At 41.6% G+C, this 27,538-nt stretch overlaps 1 protein-coding gene across 3 annotated transcripts; it reads right to left on the reverse strand.

The window, feature by feature from the left end:
* Window positions 1-1,931: 1,931 nt before the first annotated feature.
* Asb11 (ankyrin repeat and SOCS box containing 11) lies at window positions 1,932-27,303 on the reverse strand. Of its 3 annotated transcripts, none has more exons than XM_051141673.1 (7): window positions 26,952-27,303; window positions 17,530-17,609; window positions 11,626-11,733; window positions 8,516-8,666; window positions 6,816-6,950; window positions 4,991-5,182; window positions 1,932-2,406 (listed from the first exon to the last, which is right to left on the reverse strand). In XM_051141673.1, exons 1-7 carry the CDS (start codon window positions 27,202-27,204, stop codon window positions 2,282-2,284), a joined length of 1,044 nt encoding a protein of 347 aa, XP_050997630.1. In that variant the 5' UTR covers window positions 27,205-27,303; the 3' UTR covers window positions 1,932-2,281. The 3 variants fall into 3 exon arrangements, with proteins under 3 accessions (XP_050997630.1, XP_050997631.1, XP_050997632.1); XM_051141674.1 differs by lacking the exon at window positions 26,952-27,303 and adding an exon at window positions 25,908-26,166; XM_051141675.1 differs by lacking the exon at window positions 4,991-5,182 and having other exon boundaries at window positions 26,952-27,300.
* Window positions 27,304-27,538: the final 235 nt, after the last annotated feature.

The following is a 27,538-nucleotide window of genomic DNA, read 5'->3' on the forward strand; positions in this document are numbered from 1 at the left end:
AACCCGCCCACAAAAACTTCAACCCAAAATTTACCCTGCCTACAAAATGTGCAGGCTTATTTTTCTTGATGTTCTTTTTTTTTTTTTTTTAGTTCTTTTATATTCTCGATAGTAACCCTCTGTCAGATGTATAATTGGTAAAGTTTTCCCCATTTTCAGGCTGCCATTTTGCTGAAATGAGGGTGTTCTTTGCTATACAGGAGCTTTTTAGTTTTATGAGGGCCTATTTAATTATTGGTTTTAATGACTGTGCTATCAGGATGCTGTTAGAAAGTAATTTCCTGCGTTATAAGTTCAAATGTTTTTCCTGTTTTCTCCTCTATCAGATTCAGTGTATCTGGTTTTATGTTGAGATATTTGATCCATTTAGAGGGGGAGTTTTTACAAGGTGATATGTATGAATCTGTTTGGATTCTTCTGCAGGCAGCCATTAAGTTTGACCAACACCATGTGTTGAAGATGCTGTCTCTTAGCCTCTTTGTCAAAAATCATGTGGGTGTAGTAGTATGGGCTCACATGTAAGTCCTCAATTTTTTTCTACTGATAGATGTGCCTTATGTATACACCCATACTGATGTTTCTATATTTTTATTGTATCTTGGAATCATTGATACATCCAGAAGAGTTTTTTTAACAACATATTTAAATTCTGAGTATCAGTAACCAGCTATGGCTCCCACTCACTAGCTATCAGTAGCACCCTCCCCCCAACTGTTGCAATAGATGTCACTAGATGTTGCCAAATGTACCCAGGGGAAGTGAGTAGACTATCCTCACATGAGAACCAAAGGCCTAGAAAAACTGAAAAAAATTAGAATGAATTTTAGGAACTTAGGAAAGAAATTTTTCATTTAGCTAGTATTCCTATGGTGACCAACCTGTGACAATAGTACTTACAATAATGAAAAAAAATCTATGGAGATTTGAGGTTCTAATGTTACAAGATAGACTGGGAAGGGAAGGGGGACACACAGGAGGAGAGAAAAAAGAGGAGGAAGGGAGGGGGATTATTTCAAGACATTGAAAATGTACCAGTGTTGTGTTATGTTATGGCACTAGGCAGACAGTGCCTGTGAGATCAGGTTACAGGGAGACCAATGTTGCTCCATCCTAGAGCTGCTTACGTTTAGTATCAGAAATGATGAGCAATAGATCTCAACCTTTGGATGAACTAGTGTCTTCAAATATCTCTCTTATTCACCAACAGTGAAGTCAGCCGAAGCCCGATTTATTTTTTTATATTTCCAAAGTATTTAGTTTTTTTTTTGTTGTTGTTGTTGTGGTGGTGGTGGTGGTTTGGTTTATTTGTTTGTTTTTCAAGTCAGGGTTTCTCTGCATAGGTCTGGCTGCCCTAGAACTCACTTAGTAAACCAGTCTGGCTTCAGTCTCATAGAGATCTGACTACCTCTGCCTCGTGAGTGATTAAATTAAAGGTGTGCGCCACTGAGCCCGGACTTAATTGGTTTTTAAAGAGTCATTTATTGTTATTTTTATGTTAGCAGGTGTTTTGCCTACTTGTATGTCATACAGTGCCTGTGGCGGCCAGAAGAGGGCATCAGATCCTCTGGAACTGGAATCACATATGATTGTGAGCTGCAATGTGAATTCTGGAAACCAAACCATGTCTTCAAGAAGAGCAGCAACTGCGCTTAACTCCTGAGCCATCTCTCTAGCCATATGTATATATTTTTTTATTAGGAAAAATTGTCAGGCACGGTGGTGCATGCCTTTAATCCCAGCATTCATGGAGGCAGAGGCCAGCCTGGTCTACGGAGTGAGTTCTACTACAGCCAAGGCTACTCATAGAAACCCTGTCTCAAAAAACAAAAACAAAAACTTAAAAATTAAGAGAAATCAAAATCATTGCAGAAATTTATTTTTGGAAGATAACAAACTTACAAAGTATATTAGAGAAGAACTCAATCAAGAGCATTTCTTAAGGTGTTAACTTAATCTCATCTACCTGTGTCTATACAGCATTGAGAATGCTGACCCAAGTCCCAGGCACTAGAGAATGCCAAATTATCCAAAAATACCCTATTAATTTCCCCCCTCTATTTCAGTTTCATTTTAAGTCGATTAACAAGAGTTAAGAACTGAAAGGTTTCTGGTTACCTCTTGGCAACCATTAAACTAACCAGGAGTTTGCTCACCCTGAGTGTTTGGATTTATGGAAGATTTATTCTAATTGGGTGAGCTGACTTTAGGATGGACAGTGAGTCAAGCCACTCACTATGTATACTAAGTACCCTACCGCAGGCAACAACCTCCATGTTTCCATCTATTGGTATAAGAGGAATTTTTCCAGGGGCTCTGGCAGACCTAGCTTGTAGATGGCTTGATGACATGCACGGCCCAAGCACTTCCGGACACACAGGCGGCAAAGCTGAGAAAGAGAAGGCGGACCTGAGAGAGAAAATGAAAACGGCATGAGCCTCACAGTGCAGTGGAAAAGGAGAGCTGGTTGCTGGAAGCTTAGTTCAATGGGATAGGCATTATCAAATGATGCTAAGTGCTACAAGCAGAGGATTCTGAGTTGCCCTTTTGTAGAGAAGGTCCCTTAAGTTGATCCTCCAAGAGTAACTGTATTATTGACCCATGAACTATCCACAGGCTAGGAAAGAAGTGTGGCTCCGTAGGGTGTGCATCTCCCTCATTATTGCTTGTGCTAATGGAGGTGATAGGCTGGAAGAAGTGAAAAGCACTGGGGTCTAGGACCGAGCTTCAGGACAGAGGGGCAACTGCAGAGGGGGTGTGAGTAGGAGGTGTGGCTTCTGTGGTCACACCGTTAGTGCTAGGAGCTGGACCAAGGGCCAAATAGTCCTCAGAGTTAACAACTATCTGCCTATATGGTAGTCCTGGCCCCACCTACCACCTGAAAGGGGGGCCCTCTGTTCTTGCAAGGGGTCCACCTCAATGGATATGTAAAGAAAGAACTATAATCGCTTTGATCTAGTTGTCCCCTGAATTTCAGTCTCATGGAATCTACTTATAAATGGACGTTTACATTATCCCATTATTTCCTTGCCTGCCCTTCAGCAAAGACTTCCTCAAGTGGATCTAATTAATTACTGGCTCACACAAACACTCATTGTACATAAAGCCTACTGTAACGGCATTATAAAAAGTATGAAAAAAAGCAGATTACATATGCAAGTAGCCAAATGACACTCAAAATTGATGTGGATAAGGAACATGTGATGGAGAGAGAGTCAGAGGGCCATTCACTCACCTTTAGTTAAAATGCTGGGAATTAAGAACAGAAAAGAGCCCCACCCGGGGCTCCTTAAATCTAGGGAAAGACTTACAACCGGGAACTAAGGAGCTAAGTTTCTGCAGAACATAGCAATGTGAATTGGCCAGTTTTCTTGGAGAAGCTCAAAAGCACTGCTTGTGTTTATGAAGCCTGAGGACAGAGGACCTTGCTAACAAGGAATGTAAGTAAACCCTAGGCCTGAAAACACTCCCAACTTGGGGTGGGGAGAGAAAAAGCCAAGAAAATGTACAAACTGTCACCAGCTTTGTTCTCAGCTAACAGTTGCAAAATGGACTTTCCAAACTAGTGTCTGGTAAGGAAGGCCACTATCCTTCCAGTGGTAATTCAAATTAAAGAGCATGTATCAATGCCCTAGACATCAGGACTAATACAGAGTAGTGCTAGTTAGAGTGTGAGAGCCGGCTAAAGAGACAGCATTTAGGACCCCGCTCAGACCACCTTGATCACAATCTCTAGTCTAGTAAGGTCCCCAGGTGATTTATTGGCACAGTAGGTTTTTTTAAAGCACTAATAGAAAATGTTTGCAAAACAATAAACTGAACATTTCATCGGGCCAGACTTGGGAGTCTTTCATGAAACACAAAAAGACCCCTTGCTGTGCACATTGTTTCAGGAGATTTGGATTCTAGTCTTGGAGCTTTAAGTAGTCTTGCTCTGGGGCCAAGCCACTTGCTTACCATCCTAGTGCTTCTTCTTAGTAGGTGCGCCACCCTCAGGAAGCCAGTTCCTCTGCGCTTCACTTTTCACATTCATAGCTGGCATGGCCTGAGTTTCTATAAACTTCTCAGTGCTTTTAAGAATTCACTGAGGTTAACCCTTGTTTCAAAGGAATCTCCATGGAAGCACTTGTAAAATGGAATCACGACAATTATCTTCACTACTCTTCAAAGGCTCAGAAAAGGGAATCTAGCACAGCCAAGACTACACAGGGAAACCCTGTCTCAAAAAACCAAAAATAAATAAATAAATAAAAATTCTCTCAATGTTTGGATGCAAAGGGTTCTCTTTTGACCATAGACAATGAAACACTGCAGCTCACTCTCCATCTCCAGCATCTATAGTTGCCTATAGTGGAAATTAGAGTGAGGGGATGAGGAATGCTAACCCCCTATTCCCTGATCTGGAGAAGAAGCAAACATTACCATTTGACCAGCTTTCTGAAATTTATCCTGTCCTCCCAACAGTCCCAACTCAAATACAATCAGATGTTACTTACCCAAACTAGGTAAGTTCTGATGAACAATGCATCATCAACATTGTGTGTGAACACCATAGACTGTATTTACACACACTAAGATGGCCACCATGCTACTTGGTGATTTGATCTTGTGGGACCAAAAGCTGTATACTTGGCCATTATTGATGGCCCATATGCAACACATGGCTGTATGTCCAATTTGCCCACAGACTGCCTCACAATGTTACAAAGATGAATTTTGATTGATTCAAGCATGTGCTTTTTCTATGATAAACATGGCTGTTGAATTGTTTCTGGGTGAAAACAAAATTCTCTGATTATTTTCTTGTCATGGAAAATAAAGTGCAACAATAAATACAGTGTGTAAAAAATAATCTAAGGAGACACTACAATGAATTCAGGACTTGACCCTTGCCACAAAACCATGCCCAATTAAAAGGAAAAAGCAGGGGTAGGAATAGTCTAGAGGTGAGACGGTAGTATGTTTAGGGAACAAAATACCCGGCCCTTCTTACCTTCATGGAGCAAGAGTGCCTGCTCCACACTACTTTTGGGAGCAGCAAGATCAAGGGCACTTTTGCCCTGAAAGTTTCTGAGTTTCAGGTTAGCCCCGTACTCAGTGAGCAGATTGATGACCTCCACGCTGGACTGCCTCGCTGCAGCATGCAGTGGAGTGTCCAGCCACCGGCCATGGTCAACACTGGCTCCTTAATAAAGCAGATGGTCACAATAAACACTGAGTGTGAATGTAGGACTCAGTGAGCTGTGTATATAAAGTCATCTTTAACACCCTGGTGTATTTAACCAGTCTTTGAGAGTGTGTGAATAAATAAATAAATAAATAAATAAAAATTCTCTCAATGTTTGGATGCAAAGGGTTCTCTTTTGACCATAGACAATGAAACACTGCAGCTCACTCTCCATCTCCAGCCTTGAACTTCAGCAAAGCCTTTGTGTGAAGACTAATCCAAGATAATTCAGTGAGAAAGTGAAGTTAGGTGCTTTCACACACACACACACACACGCACGCACGCACACACACACACACACACACACACACACACACACACACACACACACACACACCACAAAGATATTGTAACACACAAAACAAAATATTTGAAGTTCCTGTTACATGATTATTTGGGGGCTTTGGGCCAACTACAGGGAGAAATTTATTTAGCATTTATATTATTGGCGACTCAAAAAAGATTTCCAAAATCAACATAAAATAGCAAATTATAGAGTAAAATAAATAATAAATAACATCTTGGAGGTTGAATTTCTCAATGAAAGGTTCTTAGTATAGTTTAATTATTTACATCAGTAGCTAAGTGTCTTAAATCATGAAGCAAATGATAGTTTTGAAGTGTTTTACTTTTCCCTGGAATGGTAGTTTCTGTATTTGACACTCTCAAGTGGAAAATGGCTGCCTTAACAGGAGACAGGTAAAGCAGTCTGCTGCAAATGGCCACCACATTCCATACTTAGCTTTCCCTTTGGAGAAGCTTTTTGTGTGTGTGATTTTCAGCTCATGTATCCTGAGTGAAACCTAATGACTGCAAAGGAAACTGAAATCTAGCCCTCAGACCATCAGTAGCCTGTATTCCCTTGGCCTTGCATGTGACTCAAAGAGAACCTATATTTCTTCCTGTTACAAGCTGAAGTATTTGTGGCAGACATATTGCCACCACCAAAGACAAACATATTAGCTACAAAAGAACATCAACGGAAGCAGAACAGAGAGATAAAGATTTGCTTCTCTAGATGAGTTCTGCATCTAGCTTTCAAGCATCCAATACAATTATAATGTTTTCTAACCTGATAAGAATGCTATCTTTGGGCTGGAAAGATGGCTCAGAAGTTAAGGGCACTGACTGCTCCTCTAAAGGTCCGGAGTTCAATTCCCAGCAACCACATGATGGCTCACAACCATCTATAATGTGATCTGATGCCCTCTTCTGGCATGGAGGTATATGTGCAGCCAGAGCACTGTATAAGTAATACTAAATAAATAAAGAGAGAGAGAGAGAGAGAGAGAGAGAGAGAGAGAGAGAGAGAGAGAGAGAGAGAGAAAGAGAAAGAATGCTATCTTTAGAGCTATTTTTTAAAAAGTGGGGCAGTGCTGATGCACATCTTTAAGCCCAGACTTGGGAGGCAGAGGCAGGCAGATCTCTGTGAGTTCAAAGTCAACCCGGTCTATAGAGTGAGTTTCAACACAGCCAGGGCTACACAGAGAAACCCTGTCTAGAATAAAAACCAAAAGCCAAGCCAAGCCAAACAAGAACAAAAACAAAAAGCCTAGCAGGTTCATCTTATTAAAAATGTTTTAATAATTACCTAGTTCCAGAAGCTTCTTCACACAGTCAACTCTTTGGTAGGTACAGGCCACATACAGGGGAGTCCCCAGCTGAGGAACCTCTTGCTCAATGTTAACGTTATTCGCCAGTAGAATCTCCATGCACTCTCTGTGACCTGGTGGAATATAAGATAACCTCACTCACAGAGGAACATGCTGAATATGCACAGAATTACATGACTGCTTTCAAGAATGGGCTTTTGAAATAACAGAGATTGGTGGGCTGAAGAGATGGCTCACGGATTAAAACTCTTGCTGCTGCTCTTCCAGAGGACCTGGATTCAATTCCCAGCACTGCATGGTGCTCACAACGGTTTGTAACTCTAATCTCAGAGACTTGATGCCTTCTTCCAGCCTCTAACGGCATCACATGCGTGTGGCACACAGACACACACAGGCAAAATACCCATATGCACAAAATAAATCGCTAAATAATTTTTAAAAGAAGTAATAGATTTTTCCCTGTATTAGAAGAAAAACACTTTGTTTTGGAAATCATAAATAGAAATCTGCAAAAATAAAACCATGAAAATGCTTCCGCCAGGGAAACTTTTTTTTTTCAGTCCCGGAGACAACTACAGTGAAACTCAGGTTCTATGAAGCTTGAGCTCAGTTTCTCGCATCAAATGGTGGCTACAAGAAACAGAGGGATAAATGACCCCTAGTATTACCAGTGCTCCAACCAAAGCTCAGTCTTAGTCCCGCCCCGTTACTAATCACCAATTCTCTTCTTCACCCACACCTATAAAAGAGAACCGGACACTTTATCTGCTTACACTGGAAGACACACATGAGAATGAATCCAAAGCTTCAAGTACAGAATATATCCAAAATTACTTAGAAATTTCACTAGCTAGAGAGAACTCCATAAGCAGTCATTCTCTCTGGACACTTTGCTCAATGACTAGGTAAACATAAATTTGCAGTTTATCAATGAACTCTTCATGAAGGAATTCTTCTGCGGTACTGATAAAAGTTTGATAATAGTTTTAAATGTTTTCTCAAAAGTTTTGTCAGTGGCCGGCCATGGTGGTGCATGCCTGTAATCCCAGCACTCGGGGAGGCAGAGGCAGGCAGATCTCTGTAAGTTTGAGGCCAGTCTGGTCTACAAAGCGAGTCCAGGACGGCCAATTCTACACAGAGAAACCCTCTCTCGAAACTGCCCCCCAGAAATGTTATCAGTGAGGTTGGAAGGATGGCTCAGTGGTTAAGTTCACCAGCTAATCTTGTAGAGGGGGAAGGTTCTGTTCCCAGCACCCATATGATAGGTCACAACAGCTTATAACTCCAGTGCCAGGGGATCTGGTACTGCTGAGACCACTGCATGCACATAATGCACATATATACATGCAGGCAAAAACACAAACATGCATGCACACACGCACACACACACAAGCTGTTATCACTAATTTAACTAGCCTTTTCTTTAGAGATAACATAATCAGAGACAACTTTATTTCTGAATAATTCTTATCTCTTTAATTTTTTGGCAGAACAGAAACTGAGCCTAGTTTGAGTTAAACTTAAATAGCTTCAAGAAGTTTCAATCATAAGTATACAAACCCAGATGTGGTGGCACATGCCTGGAGGTGAAAACATCTGGACCAACAAGAGACCATTCTTTCATGCAAACTGCAATCCACTCAGCACTGTTTTGCATACCCTGGAGTGATGTACTTACCTCTCTTCACTGCTTCGTGGATAGGTGAAGCCAGGTAGACCTCAAGCTGGGCTTTGGCTCCAAATTCCAACAGCACATTGACACATGCAGCACTGCCACTGCAGCAAGCATTGAAGAGGGGTGTGGCCCCATGAACTGTCACTCCATTGACCTAATGTTGGGCAAAGCAAAACTCACAAGATTTACTCACTCATTGTAACCAAGTGCATGTTCCCGTGTGTATGTCTGGATAAATTCCTTCATGCTGGTGAAGGACTAAGGGCCTTGCATACCTTTATGAAATTTTAAAAACTCATGACATCATTGATAGATAAAGTGAGTTATTGTATATGAAATACTTTTAAAAATTGCCTTCTTACTGGATTTCCTAGCATTCTTCCTCAGTTCATGTCAGCAAACATTTACTTAGTGCTTTACTAGATGCCAGTGTTGGTGGGAGTGAGATATATATGTGTTGATGGGGATTAGAAAATGGAATCAGATTCTCTAGAACTGGAGTTACACAGATGGTGGTAAACCACCATGTGGGTGCTAAGAATCAAACCCAGGTCCTCTGGAAGAGCAGCCAGTGCTCTTAAATGCTTTCCAGCCCCCAGTTGCCAATGCTTTGAAAGCAAAGGTAAGACAATTGCCTCTGCTTAAGTAAGTGAATTTTTATCAAAAAAGAAAAATACATACATAAAGCTACTTTGGATGAAATCATAAATTCGTCAGATCAGTATGGTAGAAAGACAAAAGCAAACATAGATCCAAGACGTTGGAAATGAAAGTCAGTTGGATTTTATGATGAGTTGGATAGGGTTTTGGCAGACTAAAAGTGATTCCCAGGCTGGGCCTAGGAGACAAGAAAGAAACTTTATCCAGTTTCTAAAAGTGGAACTCAAAATAAGAAGCCAGTGTAGAAGGAAGGATATGACACACACATTTCATGTATACTGAGTTTGAGGTACTGAAGGGCCAGCCAGTTATGAGGGCTATCTTCTGGCTGGCCTGCTTTCTCCTACTGCTTTCCCCCTCCTAACAGAAATGTGAAGTGATTTGATGGAGCACTTATCAGCTATTTGTAAAAACCATCAAAAACAAGAGACCTTTCTCCCCCACAAACATAGTTATAAAAAGGAGAAATATATACCTTTTCCTATAAACCATCAGCTTAGAGTTTGAAAGAAAATGGTTTACATAGTCTCACCAGCATCATTCATTACCCATGGCACTAAAGCGGTACCCTAAAGATGCACCACCTGGCCAAAATGTGGGAAGGACCATGGAGGCACTGGAAAACTGTGTTACTAAGAAGACTTTCATACTCAGTTCTACACATAGAAATTCAACTTAGATGTTTAAAAAAAAAAAAAAAACATTACTGGGGGATGGAGAGATGGCTCAATGGTTAAGAGCTCTGACTGTTCTAAAGGAACCAGGTTCCATTCCCAGCATCCACATGGCACCTCACAACTCTCTGTAACTCCAAGATCCAACAACCTCACACAGACATACATGCAGACGAAACACCACTGCACATAAGATAAAATAAATAAGTTATTCAAAAAACCATTACTAAGCACCGAATGATCTTATAGCTCATAAAACAAAAGGTACAAGGAGGAGGTCAGACAAAAGAATTGGTAACAAAACATTATCTCGGAACTAAATACAGTGTCACTGAGATGTTCAGAAGCTATGATATTCTGAATATTCTCTACAAAGTTAAAGTGTATGCTAAAAATAAAGTTTAAGCTATGATTTGTGTGGTAAGTGCTGTCAACTTGGCAGAAGTTAATCTCATCTAGAAGATGGACCTCCAGACACACCTGTGGAGGATTTTTAAATGTATTTTATTTTTATTTATTTGATTTTCTTTTTTAATATATTTTATTAATTTATTCATATTACATCTCAATTGTTATCCCATCCCTTGTATCCTCCCATTCCTCCCTCCCTCCCATTTTCCCCTTATTCCCCTCCTCTATGACTGTGACTGAGGGGGACCTCCTCCCCCTGTATATGCTCATAGGGTATCAAGTCTCTTCTTGGTAGCCTGCTATCCTTCCTCTGAGTGGCACCAGGCCTCCCCGTCCAGGGGATGTTGTCAAATATGGGGCACCAGAGTTCGTGTGAAAGTCAAACCCCACTCTCCACTCATCTGTGAAGAATGTCCTGTCTGGGGACCAAATATGGATGCAGGCATCCACAGTGGCCGGTAAGGGGTATCAAACCCCTGGAGTTGGAAGTTCCAGGTAGCAATAAGCTGTTCAGTGTGGGCACTGAGAATCAAACTCAGGTCTTCTGGTTAACCACTGAACCATCTCTATAGCCACAGAATTATCTTGATTACATTCTTTGAAGTGGAAAGACTTGTCCACCATGGGTGGAACCATTCCCTTGATAGAGGATCCTCGGCTGCAAAGAGTGGAGAAAGTAATCTAAGCACTAATATGCAATGCATTCATTGCTCTCTTCTTCCGCCTTCAGCAGTGGCGAGCTGCTTCAAACTCCTGACACTGCAACTTCCCTGCCAGCCATTATGGACTGTAACCTGGAACTGTGAGAAAAATAAACCCTTTCTCTTTTATTAGGTTGCTATATCATGGTGTTTTATCATAACAATAGGCAAGAAGCTAAAACACTTCATAATGTGTCTTATACTCAAAACTCATTTACAGCCAGGTGTCATGGCACACCTTTAATCCCAGCACTCTGGAGGCAGAGGCAAATGGATCTCTGTGAGTTCAAGGCCAGCCTGCTCTACAAATGGAGGCTAGGACAGCTAGGACTGTTACACAGAGAAATTCTGTCTTGAAAAACCAAGAACAAAACCAAAACTCATTTACTTTGAAAATGTACAACTAAAATGATGGTTGACTTACAGTAGGGAATTTAGTGCCTTTTGTTGTTCTTATTTATGTTTTACAACAAAATGGTTTCTTAATGAATATCTCTGAATCACATACAGTTTACATAGGCAGAAAAGAGAAGAATAATCAAAATGGGGGAATACAGATATGAATAGAACCAGACTTTCCCATTGCTCAATAAGTAAACACTCTGGAAGGTAATGTCTCCTTAGCCAATGGGGCAGACAAAGCCAACTGGGTGGAGGCAGTACTCACATGTGCACCATTTTCCAGCAAGGCCTTAGCACAGGCCACATGACCCCCAAGGCATGCCTCATGGAGAGAAGAGACCCGATTAATCGTCACAAGATTCACATTGATACCCTGCAGTTTGGAGAAAAGAAAGCTAAATGCTGCGTCCATCATGGCAAAACAAGCAACACTGTTTAACCTGTTTCTGTTTTAGACATCCTAGTGGAGGCAGTGATATTAGCACTGTAGAGAATAGAGCAGAAGCCATGGCCATGGGATTCTAAACACAGCACTAGGGGCGGGAGAGATGGTCGAGCATTTAAGAATGAGCACGTGGTTGGCGCACGCCTTTAATCCCTGCACTCGGGAGGTAGAAGCAGGAGGATCTCTGTGAGTTTGAAGCCAGCCTGGTCTACAATGTGAATCCAGGACAGATAAGGCTACATAGAGAAACCCTGTCTCAAACCCCCTTCCCCCAAAAAGGAAAGAAAAAATAAAAAAGAAAGAGTGAGCACAGGTCTTGCAGAGAACCCAACTGTGGTTCCCAACACGGAGATCAGGCTGATTACAACTGTCTGTAACTCCAGCTCCTGGGAGAGCTGATATCTTTGCTCTCCTAGGACACCATACATACACACTGAGAGAAAGGGGGAGGGGAGAGAGGGGAAGAGAGGGAGAGATAGAGAGAATAAATAAATATTTAGACACAGCAAGGAGCCTCAGAGTCAGTTGTTCTGCACCAGGCAATGTGCTAGGACATGGGTCTTTGAAATGTATGGCCTGAGCCTCTCTTCTCTAAGAGTCTACTCAGGAGGAAGAAACGTTTAAAGAAAAAAAAAAAAAAAAAAAGCAGGAGAGAGGATAATGTTATGTTACAGGAACCATGTTGAAATTTAATCTGGAAACATGGAGTATCCAAAAGTCTGCTTTAGGGAATGCCTTTAATTCCAGCACTTGGGAAGCAGAGGTAGGCTTGATATCTTGGCCTACAGAGTGAGTTCCAGAAGATCCAGGATTACCTAGAAAAACCCTGTCTAAAAATATTAAATAAGCCAGGCAGTGGTGGTGCATACCTTTAATCCCAGTACTTGGGAGGCAGAGACAGGCAGATATCTGTGAGTTCAAGCCTGGTCTACAAAGTGAGTTCCAGGACAGCCAAGGCTACACAGAGAAACTGTGTCTCCAAACAATAAACAAGTAAAGAAGTATTTATTAAGGTAGTATTAAGAAAAATTTTGACCCACCCCACCAGAGAGGTCTGACCAGTCACTATTCCCTGACCAGTCACTGCTCTGCTGTGCTTGCAGACAGGATCCTAGCGTAACTGTCTTCTGAAAGGCTTCATTCAGCAGTTGATGGAAACAGAGGCAGAGACCCACAGCCAAACATTAGGCAGGGCTCTGGGAGCCTTGTGGAAGAAGGGAAAAGGATTGAGGGAGCTGGAAGGGATCAAGGACACTACAAGAATACCTATAGAATCAGCTAACCTGGGCTCATGGGGACTCACAGAGACTGAGCCACCAACCAAAGAGCTTGCATGGATGAGAACTAGGCCCCCTGCACATATGTAGCAGATGTGCAGCATGGTCATCATGTGGGTCCCCTAACAATAGGAGTAGGGGCTGTCTCTGACTCTGTTGCTTGCCTCTGGGTCATTTTCCCCTAGCTGGGCTGCCTCGTCACTCCCTGGTGGGGGAGGATTGCTGCTATGACTTGAGATGCCAGAGTGGATTGGTACCAATTGGGGGCCTCTCCTTCTCTAGTAGAAAGGAAAAGGGGGAATGGGAGAGGGAGGGGACTGAGTCGGGATGTAACATGATTAAATAAATAAATAGAGGGGAAAAGAAAAGGAAGTTTAAGAACAGGGCTTCAAAAGCCCTACATATCTCCCAATTAGAAATTGTCTTCTTTTTTCTTTATCTTCTCCATATATGATTTCCTTTTAAGAAATGAATACTTGATATTCAGTGATGGTAGAAAAGTGGAAAGGAAAAGCAAATGAAGAAACGGGAACAAAAATGGAAAAGATAACAACTTTAAATAGCCAGTCCACGAGGTGGCAGCATTGTACCAGAAAAACACCTACAGTTCAAAACTCAGGGTCGCGGCAGTGAAGCGACACTGAGCAGGCCTGAAAGACCATAATGCTGCTGCAGGCTTGGCCCTTTAATACAGTTCCTCATGTTGTGGTGACCTCCATTAATAAAATTATTTCTGTTGTTACTTCATAATTCTAATTTTGCTGCTGTTATGAATTCAAAATAATCTGATATGCAGAACATCTGATATGCAACCCTTGTGAAAGGGTCATTCGACGTTCCCAAAGGGGTCATTACCCAAACAAAGGTTGAGAACCACTGACCTAAATTGGACTCTCCAAATTGTGCATGAGAGAATGGACATGAAGAAAATTCAAATCATATATAAGGCTTAAAAGTATCCAGCTGTCAGTGGCAGTACGAAAACCAAGAAGGTCCTGAATTAATGCTGTATTTGCATTTCCTTAGGGTGAGTTAATGTTTACTCATATTTCACTCATGACCTAAATGTAAACAAGCATTTTAAAAGTAGAATATATGGGCCAGTAAGATAGCTCAGTGGGTAAAAATGACTTTCCACACACACTATAAATAAATACATATATGAATAAATAAATTTTTCTTTTAAAAAGTAGAGTATACGTGGCTGGAGAAATGGCTCAGTGGTTAAAACACGTGCTGCTCTTCTAGAGGACCAGAGTTCGGTTCCCAGCACCCACATCAGGTGGCACACAGGTGCCTGGTAACTCCAGCTTCAAGGCTTCCAATGCATCCTTCTGCATTCCAAGGGCACTAGTACATACGTGGGGCACACAGACACACTCACACTCATAAATAAAACTAATAAAAATAAGCCAGGCATGGTGGCACTCACCTTTAATCCCAGCACTCAGGAGGCAGAGGCAGGCAGATCTCTGTGAGTTTGAGGCCAGCCTGGTCTACAGAGTAAGCTCCAGGATAGCCAAGACTACATGGAGAAATCGTGTCTCAAAAAACCAAAATAATAATAACAATACCAACAATAATAATAACAACAACAACAACAATAATAATAATAAACCTTAAACAATAGTAGACTATTTTTGACTAGTGCAAAAAGCAAAGAAACGGGACTGTAACAAAAAGTTAGATTCTTCTATGCAAATGCCCCCACACACTTAATCACACACTAAAATAACATGTTTTTAGAGTAGAGGTGATATCATAAAAGGCATAACGGGACCTGCTGGTGCATGACTGTAACCCTAGTACTTGGGAGGTGGAGACAGGAAGACTGAGTTTAAGGCCAGTCTCTACTACTAATTTTGAGACCCATCCAGATAACGTGAGGCTCTGTCTCAAAGAGCAAAGAAACAAGCAAAAAGGCAATAGAATCAGATGAAAATTAAAGTGCTTAAAAATAAACAAGACAGTCAGTGGTGGCACACGCCTGTAATCTCAGCACTCAGGGACGCAAGGCAGGCAGATCTCTATGAGTTTGAGGCCAGCCTGGTCTACAGAATGAGTTCCGGGACAGCCAAGGCTACACAGAGAAACCTTGTCTCAAAAAAGCAAACCAAAACAAACAAGAGCTCTTTGTGGTAGAACAACTGCTTAGTAAGTGTAAGACCTGGAGTCCCATAATCAGCACCTAAGAAAAGTCCCTGTGCTGAGGAAGTAAGTCCGTGGTAAAGAATTGCCAAGTATGGCCGGGCGTGGTGGTGCACGCCTTTAATCCCAGCACTTGGGAGGCAGAGGCAGGCGGATCGCTGTGAGTTCGAGGCCAGCCTGGTCTACAAAGTGAGTCCAGGACAGCCAAGGCTACACAGAGAGACCCTGTCTCAAAAAAACCAAAAAAAAAAAAAAAAAAAAAAAAAAAAGAATTGCCAAGCATATGTGACACCCTGGGTTCAGTCCGAAACACAACTCAATGGAAAAATAAATTTAATAGTGATAAGATGAAATACAATGCCCACCATTGCTAACAGTTCTGCTTTCCTTTCACCTCTAGTTGCATTTTTATAATATTTTTGAAGTGCTGGAGATCAAATGGAGAGCCTTGTTGATGGTATTTTCTTTTAATGGCACAATTATGACACTGGGGATTTATCTGAACTGCTGAAGTGCTTGCCTAGCTTGTATGAAACCCAGGTTTAATCCTCAGCCCAGCATAAATTGGGTGTGGTACATGCTTTTAATTCAGAGCCTTAGAGGTGCAAACAGGAAGATTAGAATTTCAGGTCATTTTGTGTTCCAGTTAGCAAGCTGGAGACTAGCCTGGGATATGTGAAACTCGGTATCAAAACCAAGGAGCCTGTAAGATGGCTCAGCAGGTAAGGGAAATTGTCCAGGTAAGGGAAATTGTCTTCAAACCTGATGGCCTGAGTAGATCCCCAGTACCCACGTGGTAGAAGAGAGCAACTCCCAGAAAGCTGTCTGCTAAATAAATGCTCACCATAGCATGCCCCCTCCACTCCTATAGATACACACATAAATAAATAAAGATTTTGACAAAGAAATTTAAAGCAAAACCAAACAAAAATAATAATTATTTTAAAAAGGAAGGAGACACGAACCAAAAACAAAACAAAACAAAAAAAATTACTATCTCAGCTCTTTAAATTCCAAGGAGGAAGAAATTTTAAAATGGTTACGTGATACAGAAGGCACGGGAAAGAAAGCACACTGATTCACTTCCTCTGTTCATAGGTAGAGTCCAAAGCAAATACAGCAAATTGAAGGGTATACTTTCATTTATTTCATAATCTTTCCTCAGATGTTTATTCAACATGCAGGAGATACAGTCACCAATACAAATGCAGCATTGTTAAAAGCTAAGACTTACTAACTCTTCCCTGAGGCCTAAGATTTATCTGATTAGTAACCCATTTGAGAGCCTAGTCTTCACATGTGCATGATTGCAGTGGGTGGCCTCTCAGACGGTACCCAGTGATTACCAGATCCTAATACTGCCTCACCTGGTTAATGCTTTCTCTTTGAATATGAGCAGTACCTACATCAAATGAATGCAGTGTGGTGGGAAGAGAAATGGTGTCACTTTAAAGACTAGGCTTAAAAGGAAAAAAGAACAACAAAAAAAAAAAATGGTGAAGGCTCTGACAGGCTGTCTCAGCACTGAAGAACACTGGCTGTTCTTCTAGAGGACCCAGGGTTCAGTTCCCAGCACCCACAAGGCAGAAAACAGCTGTAACTCCGATGCCCTCTTCTGACTTCTGAGGGCACCGCATGTACATGGCCCACAGGCTGTACATGCAGGTGATACATTTATACACTTAAAATTAAAGGTTTTAATGTGACTTCCCTCTTAGGCACCCTCTCTGGAGAAAGTCAGCTGCTATCTCTTAACATCGTCCTGCGGGCAAGCCCAAGTGATTTTGTGTGAAAAGAGAGCTCTCTCCACCTCACCATGAGTCATGGCATGACCTATCTGCCACTTCACTGACGGGAAGCTACACCCTGAGCTTTTAGGAACTTCAAGAACCCACGTGTTTGTTGCTGATTGGAGTCACCAGGCTTTGAGGTGATTCACAGCACACTAATATCCTACAAACGCAATCTCATGACTGAGGTCACTTACGCACACCAGAAGAGCATGAGGTGAGTTAGCATATTAATTTGGGGATCCCCTTCATCGTCCCGTAGAAGGAAACTTCCTGTAGGGGAAAGGAAGACCCCCAAAGGGAAAGGTGGAGAACTGGACAGAAAACGAAGCAGCTCCTAGAGAAAGCAGAGGCAAGAGGAAAAAAAGGGGGGGGGGCAGGAAAGGACGCAAGATGGAGATGCCTGAAATGGCAGTGCTGGGACCTGAGCACAGCTGGGACCAAAACTGATACAGACTAAATCTCGAGTAGCGCAACAGCACAGAGGACAGAGGCTTTGATTTACTTACTTGTGCAATTAAGGTTTTAAGTGCCAGTAAACGGCCCTGGGCCGCAGCCTCGTGGAGTGGGGATCGATCGGCCCAGCAATCTGAAACAGAAATCAAGCTCCGGGTCAAGGTCAGCAGACTTCTTCCTGCAGCTGTTGAAGCTTCCCACCCACTGCAGGGCTGGAGGGAAGAGAAGAAACCCTACCAGTACCATGCATCAGGACTTGTCGGACACTGGGAACTGGGCACAGTGGCTCACGCTGCCTTTCCATGGGCAGTTTTAATAAGGAAGACATTCTTTTTTCTTTTTTCTTTCAAATAAACAAAGCCAACGGTTTGGCCCTGATAATTCTAGATCAAACGAAGAACTAAATAGGCCAATCAGTTTTTTGCATTTTGTTTTTGTTTTTGTTTTTTTGTTTCCCATAGTTACATCTCACCTCCATTCATACCCCAAAATCCAAAGCTTGTGTACTACAAAGTAAACCCAAAGAAATATGAGAAAAGAGGGCAGGAATATGGCTCAGTAGACAGCATTTAGCTAGCATGTGCAAAGCCCTAAGTGTGTGTGCGGGGGGGGGGTGGGGTGGGGGGAGAGAATATTTTCCTGAATTGCTGAGGTAATTTTATGATTCTTTGGATAATAATATCTGCATATTTTAATGTAAAATGTCCCTTTCAGTTGGTATGATCCACAAAGTTACCCTAGGGAGCTGTGCACATGGGGCCAACAGAGTCAGGCTGTCTCAGCTCAACTTGTAGTACATTCTGCCAGAAGTATTTAAACCTCGATTTTCTTATCTGTAAGCCAGTGATAGAGTAATCTACCACTTGGCAGGGCTCTCAGGAGGCCAATCAAGTATATCCACAGAGTCAGGTGCTCAAGGCCATTTTTGATCGATTACTAAGTAGACATTGGAGGGCAGCTCTCTAAGGGACAGCCTCCAAGCTGTTTTACGAATGTATTTTTTTTCTTCTGTAATTGTTTCTCTGCCACTAAGACTGATCAGCTTCAGTAGGCATTTGAGAAGTAACTACATATGAAAGACACCAAAGGACAGGCGTTGGTTTTGGAAGCAGACTTGCTCCAGTCTTCACAGTTTGTGTATTTTTAAAAGTGTGGCTATCCTTTTTCTATAATGAATAGAATGCGGTGTGCACTTTGGCTTTCTTTAAAGCAAACAGTCCTTCTAAGTGATCCCAATGGTGGCCAGAGTTCAGGTTTCTGTGGCCACAAACTTGGTAAACACTCACTCACACACACACACACACACACACACACACACACACACACACACACACACACACAATCCCACCAGAAATGGAAGAGCTCAAGGAAACTGCTCTTTTGCAATGGATGAGACTAGAAGCTGGAAGCATTGCAATAAGCCTCTTATAAACATTAGAACCCAGTGCATCGGCTCTATTCCTTTGGTTACAGAAATGAGAACTGTTACAGTGTACTGTCCATGATTGGAGTGCTAGGGGGTTACACCGATCCTGGAGCAATTGGTATGAAAATGTGATTTTCAAAATATTAGACATAAAACTAAATTTAGATGGACAGTGTAGTTGTGCTCTGAGAATATCCAAACCAGGGCTCTTTCAAGAAATAGCTGACCCCAGGCCACAGGGGAGAGAGAGAGAGAGAGAGAGAGAGAGAGAGAGAGAGAGAGAGAGAGAGAGAGAGAGAGAGAGAGAGAGAGAGAGAGAGAGAGAGAGCCTCTAACATCTTCTAGAAAGGAAGGACAGAAAAAAGATGACTCAAAGGGGCTTCTTCTAGTCAAATATGGGGCACTTTGCACATCAAAATAAGCAAGGACAATAAGAAGATACATGCTATCAAAGCAGGAACCTGTAAGTCCTTACTGATATAAATAATGCATCAACACAGATAATGTGCTTCTTCCTAAAAGACACTAACTGAAAAAAATGTAGAAATAACAGGATCAGGCTCAAATTATCATTATACAATTATAAAGGGACTATACATAATTTGATACTAGAAAAGATGTAGAAACAATCTTGACCAGCACAGAAAAACATAAGCATTGATAAAAAACGAATTGGCACCATGTGCCATCTGATTGGATGCAATGAGCTACAACATAGGCCATCAGAGGACACACACTGTGAAGAATACCCTATTATCCTCCCCATGCTATCCATGCCCCCAAAGCATACTCTGCTTCTTAGGGGCAAAGCACACAGCAGCTCATACTGAGGGGCATTATATAAAGGAATTGGCCTGGGGCCACTTGCAGGAGACATGGAGGAACTCTTCCAGACTGAAGAGGTATGTGGGAGGCAAGACTCACTATCTGAAAGTTCTCTTTGACCTTGAGTGGAACTCTTTTGTTTGAAAAAGATGTTACTGGAACAGTTAGCTAAACATAAATGGGGGCTTTGGCAGAGCAATGGGAATTCTTTGTACTGATCTTGCAGCTCTTGGGCTAAAATTAGTTCCTGAAAACAATTTTTAACCAAAAGAAAAATAAATACATAAAAATTGGTTGTCGTCTCATAGTCCTGCTATGAATGTGAAATGCTTTTAAAATAAAGAAAAAACACAAAAGCATTTAATATAAACAAACATATGTTGTATTTATATATCTTCATTTATTTCTGAGTTGGGTCAAAGCTGTTGAGTGGTACAGTTTACTTAAAAGGGAAGTGCTTCTCACTGTACCACTCCCTCCCCCTTTGGGGTTCCCAAGGAACAATTAAAAATTTTGGGAAAGAATGGGACTTTTGTAAGATTAAAGGTGTGAGAGGAGTAGCCAAGCTGGGGAGAAGTATATAAGGGTGAATTGGCATCACGTTGGTTCTTGGGGACAACCAAATTAAAACATTCAAACAAGCTTTCGCAAGAGCAAGTAGAGCCCAAAGCACTCCACACCAATAAAACAGAAGAAAAGCAGCAATGGACATAAAAAGAAGGATGAGCTTTTCAGTCAAATTACCCAAGAGCTTTTACTTGTTTTACATATAGTTTATATCATGTGGACCTTGCTCTGAAGCCACCATGTCAATGAAAAGTGAATTCCGAGACCTAGCTCATTCAGCATTCTTTTCTGTGTCCATGTTTTCATGTCCTGAACACTGCAGCATCTCACACCATGTCTGAATATAAATACTAGCTACAAGGCAATTGATGAAATGGTTAAGTTAGAGAAAAAACCAAGCTGGTGAGCAGTTTTTCTTAACTCCTTGAACGTCTCTTTGCGTATCATCTCTAGTTTCCCTCCCATACATCTCCATCCAAGGCCTTGGCCAGTGTGCTTCAGACATCTTGGAAGTGAGCACAGACGCTCGGGGTTCCGGATGGTCTCTACCCACATTAGCAGCTCAGCAGCCTGAGCAACGGCAGCAGCAAGTCTTCAGTGTGGCTTCGGCATTCTGCTCTTCTAACAGTATGCGGGTCAGCCCCAGGTGCCTGAAGAACTACAGATTAAGTATTTCTACTCTGAAGATCAAAATCCGGAATACTTCAAAAATTTCAAATTTGTCGAGTACCAATACAACACTACCACGCATAGAACATTCCATCCCAAGAACCTCAGATTCATGTGCCCAAGTTATTTAAAATATCACAACATTTCATGAATGGATTTAGTATTTAAGCTAAGGTTCCCTCGCTGAAGATAGCAAATATTCTGAACTCTGGGAGAAAAAAAAAAAAAAGAAACAAAATCTCAAATCTAAAATTCCTGGCTCCAAGCATTTCATGTAAGGGAGACATGGCCTGTAGAGGTTAACCTGTTCAAACATAAGAACAAGATTTAAGCAGCCACTTCCTCCTAATTCCTAAAACTGGCCTCTGTGCAGTCTCTGATCTCCTTCCCCAGGTAAAGCAAGAGCCTTAAGAACATCCTTTAGCCAACTCCAGACTTTTTAGTAACTTTCCATTGTTTATCAGTCCCATTAGACCCAAATCCTAGATGGTATTTGGACAAATCACACAAGCCCACTGGTCATGAAGGCAGCTCTAAAGACGCCTGCACTGTGGGGTTCTGTGTCTGCCAAGGAGAGAAGGAAAGCGCACTCACCTTGGGTGTTAGGAGTCAAAAGCAAACTGAGGAGGAATGGGGGCTGACGGGAACTGGGCATGGTAGGAGCCATAGTGAGTGTAGTCTCGCACGCTTGGGTGCTGGCGCTGCTTGTGTTCATTAAGCCCTTGTATACTTCTCTGTACTCAGGTCTCTAAAATGACTCCACCCCTCCTAAGCTTGCACCGCCTCGCATCCCTCCACAGTTCCTGGCTTCTCCCCACTCCCAGCACAGAGCATGGCTCTCTCTGGTCCACCAAGCAGCTAGTTGTCCAAGGACAGCATGTTCTTCACAGGCGTCCCACCTCCTCCTTCCAGGTGCCAGTTTCTCTGGTGCCTTTGAAGATGAAAAGAAACAGGGGCGACAGGACAAATGATTCCCACTCGCCTGGAAGAGACAGCCAGTCCCACTCACTGAGCCTCAGCATGTCACGGAATGAGCTAGCACTCACAGTACTCCCACCCACACTGTTGAAACAATTAGGACACCAAGATAGACTTTTAAAAGATTGGACTTGGTGCACTTTGGCCAAACTGGAGGAAAGAAATAAACAAACCTTCCTCATTTAAAAAAAAAAAAGAACTTCCCTGTAGCCATCTTACAACTTACAGAGAGGACAAAAGCTGGGAAACATGAACACTTAACTGTAAGAGTGGGATGCTATCTCCTCCTGGGAGATGACAGCACAATCACTGCTGGAAGTCCCTCATTGTGGAATTTCTTGAGGGAAAGGGGACTTTCAGTGGCGTGACCTCTGTTGTTAAACACTGCAGATTTTCTGTGGGCATGTGAACCCTGCACCATCCGGGCTGCTCCTCAGTTGCTTGCTTACCTTTTGCCAGGGCCCATCTCTTCTAGAATCTCCTCATCAATGTAGTTGTGGATGCCTCACAACTCTCACCCATGATTCTGAGGTCACCTGGGTAAGCCTATAGTGCCATCCTGCCACTGCACGAAGATAGAGGGCAGAGTGGTTGCCTTGGGTTTTGTCCTCACTTCATCTCTTTTTTGCAACTCCTTCACCATGCCCCACCCCGAGGTTGTATAGCACAATAGGACAATTCACTCTGGCATCTGCCTAAGCAGGTTCTTAGCTCTTATTTCAGGCACCCCTTATCTGCCCCTTACCTAAAGCCTCACAAGCTCCATGAGATGCGGAGGGGTTGCATTATTCATAAGAACACCCTGAAATGAGTGACAACTGTTTTGCAGCCTCATGGCTAGTAAGTATGAGAAATAAAACCAAAAAGCAGGCATAGGGACTTCCAAAAGACCTTGATCTGGTTTTGAGATCTATTGGTTTCTTAATTCTGCCTATCCTGATGCTACATTCATTTGTATTGGGCCACTTCGGCATCAGGTTATCCTGCTAAGAATGTGAAATAGGTGCCAGGGAAACAGGAAGCTAAGTTGGGAAAGTGCTGACCTAGCATCCAGAAAGCCCCAGGTTTGCTCTCTGACACTATATAAACCGGGGGGGGGGGGGTGTTGGTGGAGGATTTGGGGCATGGAGCATGCCATACTCCAGAGAAGGAAGCTTAAGGATCAGAAGTTCAAAGTCATCTTTGGCTATATAGAGAGTTTGAATACAGCCTCAGACTGAGACTGTCTCAGGAAAAATAGATTGAGTTGGGCATTGTAGTGTACACCTGTCATCTCAGCACTCAGGAGGCAGGGATCCCTGTGAGTTCGAAGCCAGCTTGGTGTCCCTAATAAGTTCCAGGACAGCCAGAGCTTCATAGGGAGACTCCGTGAAAAATGTGCAATAAATTTGCTGTATTCCCAACTGGAAACCAAATCACTCTCCAGGAAGTAACCTTTCCTGTCTCACTGATGACCATCCCCCTTAAAAACGACCTGGAAGGGTTTTTATACAACTATGCTCCTGAAACTGCCACAATGAAAGTCCCCTTGTTTTTCTTCTCCCATCACAGTATCTCATAGCCCTCTTGGTGGGCAAATAGGGGCAAATTGTAAGAAACTAAGGATTAAAGGTTTTCGCAGATTCTGGATTTGTCCATTGCTTTCTGTTAAATATGTAACCAGCTTACCAAGTGCAGGAATACTTAAATAGGACTCTCTCCCTCCGAGGGCACTCTATTTTTACTTCCTTGGAACCCTGCCTGGGTCACAGGGCCACAAATATATTATGAAGATAGTTTACAAACATGTTCACTCCTGATGTGGCACATGGAAAAACGTTCAAGTACTTTTTCACATCTTCCTTCACATCTTCTTTCAAATTTTGATTTGTATCTTTGGTTCTCAGATGCTTTGAACACATTTCATCACAACCCCAGACATTATCACATTACTAACAAAATCCATTCAGATGGAATTCAAAATAAGATCCAATAATTCTTTTATATTTTTTTCAAGGATGTTTACCTTGTCAAATTTCAACAAGAATGTGAGATGATTCTAGAAGACTGCCTGTTTACAGTCTTTGACTCACATGAAGTGCAATCCTTGTTCATGGTTTGAAATCATAGAAAGCAATATCTGTGCCATTTACCAAAGAGAACAAAAGTCATAAATGTCGTTTCTGAATCAAAATAATGGTAAAAACTTAGAATTAATGAGATTTTAAGAAAATGGAGTTCATATATAATGAAAATTATAAATAGTATATAATATATAAATAATTATAAAATTATGAGAATTCTGAGATACCTAAATGTTATAATATAATAAAGTTAAATGAATATTCACCAGAACACCCAGTTCTGATCAGAACATAAAGTTTGGTCAATGATCTGTGTTATGAAGGCTCCTTTGAACCCATTAGGGGCAGGAGAGCTGAGCTGCAGGTGACATGAGGAGGCAGAACATCTGCCAGGGAACTCGTTGTCCCTACCTGGACGGCAGGCACCTGGGGACATATTAACCACGTAGGGGAAAATTAGGTCAAGGTTCAAGGAAATAAAGAGGAAAATAAATAAGGCAAAAGGCTAGGTAGGTATTGGGACCAAAAAAAAAAAAAAAGAAAAAAAGGAACAAAAGCAAGAATACTGAAAGTGGAATGGACAGGAGGCAGACAGAGGGATGGCTCCCTAGTAAAAGTCAATCTTTTTGGAACAACAAAATAACTTTGAATGTAGCATTTGGATGAACTAATGTTTTAGCCTTCTCTTAAAGTTATTACTTTTCTTCTTTGTGAGAGAAGATTCTATTCTTCCACAAGCTCATATCTGCAACTGTAAAATGCCCCAGCTTTTAAATCCCCCATCCAATTTTATGTCTATGCCTTTGGCAGCAAACATGGCCAGAATTCAGGTTAAGCAATTTCTCCTTTTTATCTGTGTTTTCATTTGGTACAAATTTGTTGGTCTACTAGAAGAACTGAGCAATTGTGCCTTGAGATGAGAGACTTTCTAAGTCAATTCACTAACCTGCTGAGGAACCATCATGGATTTTTCCAACAAACCTTTGTCTGACAAATGAGCTGCAAAGATGATTTCTGCTTTGAGAATAACACCATCACAAAATCTTCTCTATCTGCTTTTTTTATTTGTCTTGTTTTGTTTTGTTTTTCTGAGATAGGGACTTACTAGGTGGCCATGGCTATCCTCGAACTATCTATATAGTGTCTTCCAACTGACCTCCAACTCACAGAAATCCACCTGCCTCTGCCTCCCAAGTACGACAAGTAAAAGTGTGCACCACTACTCCTGCCTCACAAAGTCTTGCTCCTGCTTTATATATGTAACTATAAACAGTGTCAGAAGAAAAAATAACTGCTAGAATCATGCAAGTAAACAAACAAAAACTGCCATACTGTTTGGGGCATAGAACTACCAGTTTGTTATAAAAATACATTTCGAATCTGAATGTATTATCATACATGTGAGATGTATAAGGACACACATACACACATATAAATAGACAAAGACATATACCTATTTGTGAAATAAATAATCTAGGCTTACATGAACTCCTTTCTCTCATCACCACCTGTTTTTAACAGTATCTGAAAATGGGCACTGTCCAGGAGTTTGAACAAGAAAGTGAATGAGTCTCTTAAGGAGATGTAAAATTTGGTTCCAAATTAAAAACCAAAGCATGCTTACACTGGGTCTGAGTACTCTAACACCCTTAGAAGTACATTTTACTTAGGACTACGAAGACAGAAGTCATGCACAGGAACAACTGGAGGAAAACTTTTATATACTGTCAGTACTATCCTTGTTAGATTTTATGTAACTTAAAGCACAAAGATGTCATATCTAAGAGAATATTAAATGCTAGAAAGTCCTTGTACAAACTGATAAGTCAAAACTATTTCTCTAGACCACACTTAATTTGAAACTAAAAAGAAGCACCAATCTTTTCACACCGAGATTACATACCTCCCTGAAATGTGTGACAAATATAATCCCCAAAAGAAATCTCTTTCCACAGTCCAGGCCTTCGGACACCTCCATCACCAGCTAGCTGAAGCATTTGGATGCTTTGTCTTTACAGCTCTTATTTCTGTATATAAGACCACTGAAGGCTAGCCTTTTCCGAGTTGTGTAGTGCATTGAAATCACAAAGCATGTCTATTTTGAAAGAGAAGCCTGGATGCAAATTGAAACAGATACCAACTAAAGCATGATGCAATCCAGGAACCCCTGTGCACACTAAAAATACATAGGGCAACTCTGCAGTTTTGTGAATAAATCCTCCTCTTCCTCATTGCCGTCCTCCTCCTCCATGAAGGGGCCATCCTAGCAGCAAGGGCAAAATGTCTGCTTCAGTTACTACTACACTATCTCACTACAGTTAGTGCGAATGGTTTCTTGAAAGGGATGAAGACTAGCCTCTACAAAGTATGAGACTTTCAGATATTTTATGTTTTAGCAAAAATCTTAGCAATTTCATATTGTGCTAATAACATTCATTTGGGGTGCTTTCTGTGGTGCCACTGATGTACAATGGACTTAGTAAAGTTTTTCTCTGATAAATGGTCAATCAATTCAATATGCATGCACACAGCAGGCCACACTGCTTTTCAATCAAATTGATGGATCATTGAATTTCCCAAGGAAATATGATCTTATTACAATGTTCTTTCTTGTTAGTTGGGCTGAAAGTGTTGAAGAAAAATAATGCTATATAAGAGCTCTTTTGGTTAGTCGAAAGCCTCTCAAGACAGCCTCTAAAGCCCACTGTTCTGTTCACTTTTGAGATAAAATTGTGACTAGATCCAGCCACTTCCAAGAAAATAAAGCTGAAGATCCTTCACAGATTGGTGCAGCCAACATCACTTGCTAGTCAAGTGAAAGGTCCATTTAAAAACTACCCATTCAGCACAAAAGTACAAGGAAATCTTACCTTCTAGAAACACTATTCCTATGAATTTTCAAGGAGGAACTTTTGAGGTGCTAGGAATAAATTGAAGTATTTTTTACCTGATAGTCCACCATAGATCTCTTCGGCTATCCTAGCTGCCTCTTTTCTGTTTCCTTTCACGATATAGAAATGGGTTAGGAGAGCCAAGAAAACTTTAATTAAAAGCTTGAAGAAAAAAAATGTTGCAAACATTGTAAGAAAAACGTTTTTAAAGCCATAGAAAGCCGGACCATCTTCCATTTTGGCTTCTTCTCGGCATACGTTCCTAGGGCTGCAAATTTTTACTGAGCTATAATTGGCATCATATGACATCTATTTTAAACCTCCTAGCACTCAGTGCTCCTGCTTCCAAGAACTCTGTAGGTTCTAATCTAACTCTGATGTGGTGACGAAGTATGTTGATATCCATGGCAATATTAAACAACCTCCTTCTAATAAGAAACACCCGGCGCTGGCCTGGAGCCATGGCTCAGCAGCTAAGAGGACTGGATTTGACTCCCAGCACATGACAGCCCAAGACCATCTGTAACTACAGATCCAATGCTCTCTTCTGGCCTCTGTAGGCACAGGGAATGCACATGGCACACATATATACATGGGGTAAAGCACCCCTACATGTAAGATAAATAGTAAATAAAAATTAAAA

Source organism: Acomys russatus, chromosome X, assembly GCF_903995435.1.
Source record: "Acomys russatus chromosome X, mAcoRus1.1, whole genome shotgun sequence".
Classification (NCBI taxonomy): domain Eukaryota; kingdom Metazoa; phylum Chordata; class Mammalia; order Rodentia; family Muridae; genus Acomys; species Acomys russatus.